The sequence below is a fragment of the Lucilia sericata genome, unplaced genomic scaffold (genome assembly GCF_015586225.1).
Source record: "Lucilia sericata isolate MDLA Ls3-8-SP2 unplaced genomic scaffold, ASM1558622v1 Contig000451F_arrow, whole genome shotgun sequence".
Lineage (NCBI taxonomy): Eukaryota > Metazoa > Arthropoda > Insecta > Diptera > Calliphoridae > Lucilia > Lucilia sericata.
Genome location: NW_023994466.1, coordinates 107,641 through 119,553, shown reverse-complemented (window position 1 = coordinate 119,553; position 11,913 = coordinate 107,641). Strand labels below are relative to the sequence as shown.

At 33.0% G+C, this 11,913-nt stretch overlaps 1 protein-coding gene across 1 annotated transcript in view; it reads right to left on the bottom strand.

The window, feature by feature from the left end:
- Positions 1-229: 229 nt before the first annotated feature.
- Positions 230-11,913, bottom strand: part of LOC119605012 (slit homolog 1 protein) — a 119,287-nt gene continuing 107,603 nt past the window's right edge. Inside the window, 1 exon segment of the mRNA XM_037957944.1 lies at positions 230-1,993. Within this exon segment, the coding sequence (XP_037813872.1) occupies positions 760-1,993 (1,234 nt within the window). The 3' untranslated portion in view covers positions 230-759.

Below are 11,913 nucleotides of genomic sequence, written 5' to 3'. Positions count from 1 at the left end.
TAAAGCAGTTTTGGAAAAGATCTGGCAAAAAAAGCTTTTCAATTTTTTTTTTAAATTTAAAGCTTTTATTTAAAAGCTTTTTGTGTTTTGCCTTAAAATTTTCTTTAAAATCTCTTTAATTTTTATTTGAATCTTGAAAAAAATTTTGTAAAAATTAAAAACTTTCAATAAATTTTTGTTTTTTTAAGTAAGTTTCTCTTAACTGTTCCTCTTTACCAAGTTTTTTATCTTTTTTTTTGGAAAATATTTATTTACTTTATTTTAAATAAATCCTCTACTATACTTTGTAAGTTGTTTTAAGTTTTCAGTTTTTACTTTTTACTACAAAGTTTATTATTTCATTTATTTTTCCTTGTTCATGCTAAATAAGTTCCCTGTTTTTGCCAAGTTAATTAATGTTATTAAATTATTTATATAAGAGTATGTGTTTTTTGTTTGTATAATGTGTTACTAAGTAGTTAATATCGGGTAAGTAGTTAAGGAGAAACTGTTAGAAGTTTTTTTTTTCTTTTTTTTGTGGAGTTTTTCTTTATGATAATTTAAATAAACTGGCCGTTTTTTTGCTTTCAACCAAAATGTTTAACATACTTTGTTTTGATAGTTTTAGTATTAATAAGAAGTTTTTTTTTTCGATTTTTATACTAATTTAATATAACTACACATTGTATTATAATTATTATTTAAACAATTGCTTAATGCCACAGTATCACTAGTAGATCCTGATCCTTCATCAATGATCAACTTTTCTCTACCATTATATCATACATAGACTATATGAGGTTTATTAAGAGTACCAACACCACCACCACCACCAACAACACTACTACCCATACTACCAATACCGTTATTCAGGCCCCCACTACTGCTTAAAAGCTGTGCTGAGGCATGTTTATTTTGATTATTCATTAAATGTTTACCATTTGTGGTCTTTGACATTGTATGTGCATCGGGATAGTCATAATGATCGAATTTCTCATATAAATGTTCAGGTTCATCGGTATAGGTGTTAGAATCCTTGACAGGTGGCAATTCCCAGGGTTTTAAAGCTCTATATTCATTAGCTATAGCCTGGGCAGTTAAATATCTCTCCAACTCTAGTTTATCCACCTGAGGCATGGTTTGATGATAGTCCTGATGATGCAGCGGATGCATATTATGATGGGGTAGTGTTGATCTTTGGCTTTGCAAAGTATGATGGGGATATGAACCATTCATTAGTGTCCCCGGTATGCCACCATTAGCTTGAGCACTTAAAGGTTGATGCGGTAAAATACGATCATGTACATTTACTATTGATTTGCCAGAACGTAAACTACGATCATGCATTAACTTCCTTCTACGCTTCACAAATCTCATATAGAATACTATACTGGCTCCGGTCATTACCACCAGCAGACAGGTGAGCACTGCACACACTATAGTTACCACATGTGCGGGACAGGTGATTTCTCCCTCTGTCATAGCTGCCAAATGTTTACGTGTTCTCTTACTATCATGCCATATTTCACAGCCTATACGTTCTGAATCCAATTTCAGAAAACCACTATTCATAGTTGCCGCTGGATTGGTATATTTAAATTTCGAACTAACATCCTTTTTACGTTCGGCCACATAGGCCGCTACTCTTACTAGATTATCATCTGTTTCGGAATTTAAATCTGCTCCCAAAGCTGCCACAGAGCCGGCATCATGGGACATCATCATATTATCCGGTTTCATTTCATTACCCTGTTGTCCATTATCAAAATTGCCCGTTACCAAACGCCACAGCCAGAAGAGTGTACAATTACACTGTAGCGGATTATCGCCCAAATAAAGCTTTTCCAATTGATCGATAGGGAATTGAGCAGCATAGAGGGTTTGTAAGCTATTGGCCTGCATGTAGACCTCTACAATATTAGGATTTCCCTGGAACATGCGCATGGGTATATCACTGAGTAAGGGATTATTGTTTAGATACAATATTTGCAAGTGGGTGTTGTCTACAAAAGCTCTGTAAGTAAAGAAGGGAAGAAAAAAATTTAATTAGTATTAAAAGTTTAAATTTAAAACTAAAAAATTTAATTTTTAGGGAGGTTTAATTATAGCTTTTGTAGATAATGATATATAAACATGATCTAAAGATCACACTAAAAGCAGATTTATAGAACAAGCTAGATATCCATCCACAACCCAGAATATAAACTGATCTATAGACCAGAATATTAAGAGATCTGTAGATCACAGTTTAAACTAATTTGTAGACCAGCCTATAGACTAATCTATAGTCTAGACTATAGACTAACTTATAGTCGGAAGTATTAACTTTTATATATATATCAGACTGTAGACAGATCGATAAACTGATCTGCAGACTAGACTATAGAATAATCTATAAATGCGGTCTATAGTCCAGACTATAGACTAATCTATAGACTGATCTGCAGACTAGATTATAGAATAATCTATAGACTGATCTATAGGCCATACTACAAAATGATCTATAGACCAGACTATAGACTGATCTATAGACCATACTATAGACTGATATATAGACCAGACTATAGACTAATCTATAGACCAGACTATAGACTAATCTATAGACTGATGTGCAGACTAGACTATATATTGATCTGCAGACTAGCCTATAGAATAATATATAGACTGATCTATAGACCAGACTATACTCTGATCTATAGACCAAACTATAGACTGATCTATAGACCAAACTATAGACTAATCTATAGACTGATCTGCAGACTAGACTATAGACTGATCTGCAGACAAGACAATAGAATAATGTATAGACTGATCTGTAGACCAGACTATAGACTAAGCTGTAGACCGGACTATAGACTGATCTGTATAGGAAATTATAAACTGGTCTGTACACCAGAGTATAGACTGACTTATAGTCCAGACTCTGGACTGAACTATAGTCCAGACTATAGACTGATCTATAGTCCAGACTCTAGACTGAACTATAGTCCAGACTATAGACTGATCTATAGTCCAGACTATAGACTGAACTATAGTCCAGACTGTAAACTGATCTATAGTCCAGATTATAAACTGATCTATAGTCCAGACTATAGACTGATCTATAGTCCAGACTACAGAGTGATCTATAGTCCAGACTACAGAGTGATCTATAGTCCAGACTATAGAGTGATATATAGTTCAGACTATAGAGTGATTTATAGTTCAGACTATAGTGAGATCTATAGTTCAGACTATAGAGTAATCTATAGTCCAGACTAGAGACTGATGTATGGTCCAGACTATAGACTGATCTTTAGTCCAGACTATAGACTGATCTATAGTTCAGACTATAGAGTGATCTATATTTCAGACTATAGAGGGATCTATAGTCCAGATTATAGAGTGATCTATAGTCCAGACTATAGAGTGATCTATATTCCAGACTATAGAGTGATTTTTAGTCAAGACTATAGAGTGATCTATAGTCCAGACTATAAAGTGATCTATAGTCCAGACTATAAAGTGATCTATAGTCCAGACTATAGAGTGATCTATAGTCCAGACTATAGATTGATCTATGGTCCAGACTATAGACTGATCTTTAGTCCAGACTGTAGACTGATCTATAGTCTAGACTATAGACTGATCTATAGTCCAGGCTATAGACTGATCCAGACTATAGATTGATTCATAGTTCAGACTATAGACTAATCTATAGTAAGACAAACATATATCAGGCATTGAACCTCTAAGGGCTAAATATTGAACAAAATACTTGCTTGTTTGGAATTTACGCAAAAAATTCCATTAATTTTTCATCACTAACTATTACACAGCCACTGAACCTCTCTAACCTCCCTAGAAAAATTCATGTGTTTTGATATTTTGTTAAATATTTTTATGACAAGACAAGTCATATTAATCTAATAAACAGCTCCATGATGTTCTTTTAGCAAGTGACAGGTATATTAAAGCTAAAAATGAAAAGTTGATTAAGAAATACACAAAAAACAAGCACAAAACGTTTTACTAAAAGAAACAGACGGTAAAGTTTATTATGAAAAATGTGTCAACTGAAAAAGCTAAGTGGCATGTTAAATATGCCACATAAATTATGTTTAAAATATGAAAAACAAATGGAAAATTAGAAGAGAGAAAATAACTTAAGTTATTGTTAAAGAAAAATTCCCTTTAAAAATTGATTAAAAATTCAAGGTTGTTATTTATTTAAAACGAAAATAAATTACAATTTTACTTTTCGCTTTCTAGTTTAAAAAAAACAGCCAGACAGTTTGAGTGTCTTATTTCAAAACCTAAGAAATTAATTTAGAAATTTGTTGGGTGTAAATGGCAAATTACAGTCTTTCGATGTGTTAGTATGTTTGTATGTTGTGCTTTTAATTGTTTTGTTGTTGGTAGTTAAAGAATTTTAACTACAATACTAAATATTTACCCTTAAAGGAAAGACATAATAAGACAGAAAAAGGGTTGCTTAAGTTATTCACCTTTTGACAAACTATAAACATTAGCTGGGCTCATGAAGAAGGTAGCAGCTACCCCCTAAAACTGAAGTTTATTACAATTTTCTCAAAATGTTTAAGTTAAAAATGATCTTTGAAATAAGTTAACTTCAATTTACAGAAGTAACTAAAACTACCATTATGTATTACATACAACATGAGCCATTCTACGTTTTAAAATATATAGCATAATTTTAGGGTTTGTTTATTTAACTACATGTTATCTATAAGCTTTAGCCCTTTTAAAATAATACCCATTTTTTTGTTCTTTTCAAAAAAGCACTAAAATTATTATAGTATTTCAAAAATGTTTGTTCCTTTTTCACCTCTCTCACAACCTTTCAACAAAAGGTAACAAGTCATATTGAAATTGTATACTATTTATTCTCAAATTTTATGCATTTTACCATTGAAGTGTTAAAATACATTTCAGTTTGGCAAACAGGGAAGTTTAACAACAATTTGTTTATACACATGTTTGTTAAATGTTTGAAAAAAGAACTTTTTTTATGCTTAATTTACTTTTGGGGGGAGGGTGGAGGTCGTAGGAACTGGTTTTGTAAAATGAGTGTGAGAAAGGTTAAAAAACAATAGAAATAAATCAATACGTTTTAAAATATTGAATATCACATGCTCAATAAACAAATTGAAATAATACTCTTAATATTTAAATACATGGAAAGTTGGAGATATTAAATTACTTAAAAGAAATTTATGGGGGGGGAAGAGAGAGAGAGCTCACAACTAGAGAATAGCCGTTAGTCGTATGAACTAACAAAAATATTTTGAACTGCAGATCAGTCTTTATTACTGTACTGCTCAATAGTAAAAAAAACAGATCAGTCTAAAGTAAAGATCAGAATAAGGTCTGAACTGTAGATCGATCACTCTATGTCTTAACTATACAGCACTCTATATTTTGAAGTACAGATCACTCTATAGGCTGGAGTATATTTAAGTATATCACTCTATATACATAGATAGATAGATGGGCTATAGATAACTCCATAGTCTTGACTATAGATCACTCATTGGTCTATATTACAGATCCTTTTATGTCTGTTCTAGTTTTATTCTAGTTCTGTTCTAGTCCAGTTCTGTTCTAGTCTAGTTCTGTTCTGTTCTAGTCTAGTTCTGTTCTAGTTTAGTTCTGTTCTAGTTTAGTTCTGTTCTAGTCTAGTTCTGTTCTAGTTTAGTTCTGTTCTAGTTTAGTTCTGTTCTAGTCTAGTTCTGTTCTAATTTAGTTCTGTTCTAGTTTAGTTCTGTTCTAGTCTAGTTCTGTTCTAATTTAGTTCTGTTCTAGTTTAGTTCTGTTCTAGTCTAGTTTTGTTCTAGTTCTGTTCTGGTTCTGTTCTAGTTCTGTTCTAGTTCTGTTCTAGTTCTGTTCTAGTTCTGTTTCTAGTTCTGTTCTAGTTTTGTTTTAGTTCTGTTCTAGTTCTGTTCTAGTTCTGTTATACTTCTGTTCTAGTTCTGTTCTAGTTCTGTTCTAGTTCTGTTCTAGTTCTGTTCTAGTTCTGTTCTAGTTCTGTTCTAGTTCTGTTCTGTTCTAGTTCTGTTCTAGTTCTGTTCTAGTTCTGTTCTAGTTCTGTTCTAGTTCTGTTCTAGTTCTGTTCTAGTTCTGTTCTAGTTCTGTTCTAGTTCTGTTCTAGTTCTGTTCTAGTTCTGTTCTAGTTCTGTTCTAGTTCTGTTCTAGTTCTGTTCTAGTTCTGTTCTAGTTCTGTTCTAGTTCTGTTCTAGTTCTGTTCTAGTTCTTTTCTAGTTCTGTTCTGGTTCTGTTCTAGTTCTGTTGTAGTTCTGTTCTAGTTCTGTTCTAGTTCTGTTCTAGTTCTGTTGTAGTTCTGTTGTAGTTCTGTTCTAGTTCTGTTCTAGTTCTGTTCTAATTCTGTTCTAGTTCTGTTCTAGTTCTGTTCTAGTTCTGTTCTAGTTCTGTTATACTTCTGTTCTAGTTCTGTTCTAGTTCTGTTCTAGTTCTGTTCTAGTTCTGTTCTAGTTCTGTTCTAGTTCTGTTCTAGTTCTGTTCTAGTTCTGTTCTAGTTCTGTTCTAGTTCTGTTCTAGTTCTGTTCTAGTTCTGTTCTAGCTCTGTTCTAGTTCCGTTCTAGTTCTGTTCTAGTTCTGTTCTAGTTCTGTTCTAGTTCTGTTCTAGTTCTGTTCTAGATCTGTTCTAGTTCTGTTCTAATTCTGTTCTAGTTCTGTTCTAGTTCTGTTCTAGTTCTGTTCTAGTTCTGTTATACTTCTGTTCTAGTTTCGTTCTAGGTTCCTGTTCTAGTCTGTTCTAGTTCTTGTTCTAGTTCTATTCTAGTTCCTGTTCTAGTTCTGTTCTAGTTCTGTCTCAGTTCTAGTTCTAGTTCTAGCTTCTGTTCTAGTTTCTGTTCTAGTTCTGTTCTAGTTCTGTTCTAGTTCTGTTTCTAGTTCTGTTCTAGTTCGGTTCGAGTTCTGTTTAGTTCTTGTTCTAGTTCTGTTCTAGTTCTGTTCTAGTTCTGTTTCTAGTTCTGTTCTAAGTTCTGTTCTAGTTCCTGTTCTAAGTCTCTGTTCTATGTTCTGTTCTAGTTCTGTTCTAGTTCTGTTTCTAGTTCTGTTCTAGTTCTGTTCCTTAGTTTCTGGTTCGAGTTCTGTGTCTAGTTCTGTTATAGTTCTGTTCTAGGTTCTGTTCTAGGTCTGTTCTAGTTCTGTTCTAGTTCTGTTCTAGGTCTGTTCTAGTTTATGTCTAGTTCTGTTCTAGTTCTCTGTTCTAGTTCGGCTGTTCTCGGGTTTCTAGTTCAGGTCTATTCGGTTGCTAGTTCCTGTTCTAAAGCTTCTGTTCTAAGTTCTGTTTCTAGTGTCATGTTAGTTCTGTTCTAGTTCTGTTCTAGTTGCTGTTCTAGTTCTGTTCTAGTCTTCGTTCTAGCTCTGTTCTAGTTCTGTTCTAGTTAGTTCTGTTCTAGTTCTGTTCTAGTTCTGTTCTAGTTCTGTTCTAGTTCTGTTCTAGTTCTAAGTTCTGTTCTAGTTCTTTTCTAGTTCTGTTCTAGTTCTGTTCTAGTTCTGTTCTAGTTCTGTTCTAGTTCTGTTCTAGTTCTGTTCTAGTTCTGTTCTAGTTTTTTCTAGTTCTGTTCTAGTTCTGTTCTAGTTCTGTTCTAGTTCTGTTCTAGTTCTGTTCTAGTTCTGTTTATTCTGTCTAGTTCTGTTCTAGCTCTGTTCTAGTTCTGTTCTAGTTCTGTTCTAGTTCTGTTCTAGTTCTGTTATACTTCTGTTCTAGTTCTGTTCTAGTTCTGTTCTAGTTCTGTTCTAGTTCTGTTCTAGTTCTGTTCTAGTTCTGTTCTAGTTCTGTTCTAGTTCAGTTCTGTTCTAGTTCTGTTCTAGTTCTGTCTAGTTCTGTTCTAGTTCTGTTCTAGTTCTGTTCTAGTTCTGTTCTAGTTCTGTTCTAGTTCTGTTCTAGTTTCTTTCTAGTTCTGTTTCTAGTTCTGTTCTAGTTCTGTTCTAGTTCTGTTCTAGTTCTGTTCTAGTTCTGTTCTAGTTCTGTTCTAGTTCTGTTCTAGTTCTGTTCTAGTTCTGTTCTAGTTCTGTTCTAGTTTCTGTTTAGTTCTGTTCTACGTTCTGTTATACTTCTGTTCTAGTTCTGTTCTAGTTCTGTTCTAGTTCTAGTACTGTTATAGTTCTGTTCTAGTTCTGTTCTAGTTCTGTTCTAGTTCTGTTCTAGCTCTGTTCTAGTTCTGTTCTAGTTCTGTTCTAGTTCTGTTCTAGTATGTTCTAGTTAGTTCTAGTTCTGTTCTAGTTCTGTTCTAGTTCTGTTCTGTTCTAGTTCTGTTCTAGTTCTGTTCTAGTTCTGTTCTAGTTCTGTTCTAGTTCTGTTCTAGTTTGTTCTAGTTCTATTCTAGTTCTGTTCTAGTTCTGTTCTGTTCTAGTTCTGTTCTAGTTCTGTTCTAGTTCTGTTCTAGTTCTGTTCTAGTTCTGTTCTAGTTCTGTTCTAGTTCTGTTCTAGTTCTGTTCTAGTTCTGTTTAGTTCTGTTCTAGTTCTGTTCTAGTTCTGTTCTAGTTCTGTTCTAGTTCTGTTTCTCGTTCTGTTCTAGTTCTGTTCTAGTTCTGTTCTAGTTCTGTTCTAGTTCTGTTCTAGTTCTGTTCTAGTTCTGTTTCTAGTTCTGTTCTAGTTTGTTCTAGTTCTGTTCTAGTTCTGTTCTAGTTCTGTTCTAGTTCTGTTCTAGTTCTGTTCTAGTTCTGTTCTAGTTTCTTCTAGTTCTGTTCTAGTTCTGTTCTAGTTCTGTTCTAGTTTGTTCTAGTTCTGTTCTAGTTCTGTTAGTTCTGTTCTAGTTCTGTTTAGTTCTGTTCTAGTTCTGTTCTAGTTCTGTTCTAGTTCTGTTCTAGTTCTGTTCTAGTTCTGTTCTAGTTGTTCTAGTTCTGTTCTAGTTTTGTTCTAGTTCTGTTCTAGTTCTGTTCTAGTTCTGTTCTAGTTCAGTTCTAGTTCAGTTCTAGTTCAGTTCTAGTTCTGTTCTAGTTCTGTTCTAGTTCTGTTCTAGTTCTGTTCTAGTTCTGTTCTAGTTCTGTTCTAGTTCTGTTCTAGTTCTGTTCTAGTTCTGTTCTAGTTCTGTTTAGTTTGTTCTAGTTCTGTTCTAGTTCTGTTTAGTTCTGTTCTGTTCTAGTTCTGTTCTAGTTCCGTTCTAGTTCCGTTATAGTTCTGTTCTCAGTTCTGTTCTAGTTCTGTTCTAGTTCAGTTCTAGTTCAGTTCTAGTTCTGTTCTAGTTCTGTTCTAGTTCTATTCTAGTTCTGTTTTTGTTCTGTTCTAGTTCTGTTCTAGTTCTGTTCTAGTTCTGTTCTAGTTTCGTTCTGTTCTAGTTCTGTTCTAGTTCTTTCTAGTTCTGTTTCTAGTTCTGTTCTAGTTCTGTTCTAGTTTGTCTAGTTTGTTAGTTCTGTCTAGTTCTGTTCTAGTGATGTTTCTGTCTAGTTTCTGTTATAGTTCTGTTCTAGTAGTTCTGCTGTTCTAGTTCTGTTCTAGTTCTGTTCTAGTTCTGTTCTAGTTCTGTTCTAGTTCTGTTCTAGTTCTGTCTAGTTCTGTTCTAGTTCTGTTCTAGTTCTGTTCTAGTTCTGTTCTAGTTCTGTTCTAGTTCTGTTCTAGTCTGTCTAGTTCTGTTCTAGTTCTGTTCTAGTTCTGTTCTAGTTCTGTTCTAGTTCTGTTCTAGTTCTGTTCTAGTTTCTGTTCTAGTTCTGTTTCTAGTTCTGTTCTAGTTCTGTTCTAGTTCTAGTTCTGTTCTAGTTCTGTTCTAGTTCTGTTCTAGTTCTGTTCTAGTTCTGTTCTAGTTCTGTTCTAGTTCTGTTCTAGTTCTAGTTCTGTTCTAGTTCTAGTTCTGTTCTAGTTCTGTTCTAGTTCGTTCTAGTTCTGTTCTAGTTCTGTTTAGTTCTGTTCTAGTTCTGTTTCTAGTTCTGTTCTAGTTCTGTTCTAGTTCTGTTCTAGTTCTGTTCTAGTTCTGTTCTAGTTCTGTTCTAGTTCTGTTCTAGTTCTGTTCTAGTTCTGTTCTAGTTCTGTTCTAGTCTGTTCTAGTCTGTTCTAGTTCTGTTCTAGTTCTGTTCTAGTTCTGTTCTAGTTTCTGTTCTAGTTCTGTTCTAGTTCTGTTCTAGTTCTGTTCTAGTTCTGTTCTAGTTCTGTTCTAGTTCTGTTCTAGTTCTTTCCGGTTCTGTTCTAGTTCTGTTCTAGTTCTGTTCTAGTTCTGTTCTAGTTCTGTTCTAGTTCTGTTCTAGTTTTGTACTGTTCTGTTCTAGTTCTGTTCTGTTCTAGTTCTGTTCTGTTCTGTTCTGTTCTAGTTTGTTCTAGTTCTGTTTTAAACAGTCTAAAATTTTGTGTTTAGGAAAGTTTGCTTTATTATTTAACTGTTATGTAGCCATTATAAACATATAATTCAACATTAATAAAGATTTAACATTTCAATTTTAGTTCCATCTGAAACTTGTTCATATAATATTACAAGAAAAATATGTTAAATTCCCTAAAATACAAATAAACGTAAATGTTTTATTTATTTGTTATTTTAGAGCTGAGAATAAACTCAGCAGTTAACAAAAAAGAAAAATAAACGAAATATTTCAAATTTCAATATAAAACCTTAAAATGTTATAAAACTGAACAGGTAGAGGCATGAGAATGAAATAGCCTGGGAAATTAGACAACTGGTTATACAGTTATATTCACTAACATACATACATATATGCAAGTGGAATTTCCAATGAAAATAAACCGCATTATATAGTAGATAGGCTCGAAATTTGAAGTGAGAAGAAATCAAGTTTGTGGAAATCCTTACGAAATATTTTTTTTGGGGAAAGCTCAAAACTTAGTTAGATTGTAAATAACTTTGTAAATCACAATTTTTCTTGATTTTTAGATTCGTAAGCCAGCCTATTACTTATACTGTTTTGAAAATGTTTAGCATATGCTTAGGCACAATAACCTGTTGCATATTAGCAGGCTGTAGAAAAGCTTTATACGTTTTTCCCTTTAATGCTTTTAGGCTTTGAAAACTTGTTTTATGCCAACTATTAAGAGAAATTAATATAGATATCATTACCAGTGTAGGGTATTTGCTGAGTATGAAGTAGTATAATGGGAAAAAAAAGAAACGTTAAACTGAATTAATGTTAATGATATCACATACAGACAGATAATGCCATAACATTTAAACGTTTGCAATTTAATGTTAGATAATAAGTATTTAATGCAATAAACAACACGTTTACAGTGTATTTAATATAACGGGCCTATAACGAGGTTGTTTGGGAAAGTTTAAGGCAAAGGTTAAAGGTTACATTAAGCAAAGCCTAAAAATATGCAACATTTTTTGCAATTACTATAACGAGGTTTTGCAGCAAGTTGTATGTAATAGGACAATGACTAATAAGGGTTTCTGTAGTTCCCACTTGGTTCTAATGTTTCCACTCGTGGGAAGGAAAACCCTTGAGTAGGAAGATTGATCTTGTTTGAAGAAAACTAAGTTTACCAAGTTCTTTGTGAAAAAATATTGAAACAATGACATATAACTGAATCCTTTAGAAACAACCCTCCTCGTTCAACAAACTGGCATTAATAAATAATGTTGTTGTCGAGAAAAAAAGACTGAAAATTCGGTTAAATTAGCATAATTTTGTTGTAAAAATTACCCAGAATTGGAAATGATACATTTATAAATACTCTGAACAAATATACAAAGTTAGGCAAATACCCGTACCCCTATCAATCATACACATACAGGTAAAGCTATCCCAGCAAACACAAATCAACAAAATAGTTTACAACAAACAAATTATAACATGTCTGATCTAACTGATACCAAACATTTAATATTTCTCTAAAATTTCATACTTGTTATCAAATCGAAATGTCTGTTGGGTTATTACCAAACATGTAATCTCATATGTATGTATTTTTTTTCGTGTAACAAAAACACATGTAATTCATTACTAATATTGCCTGTT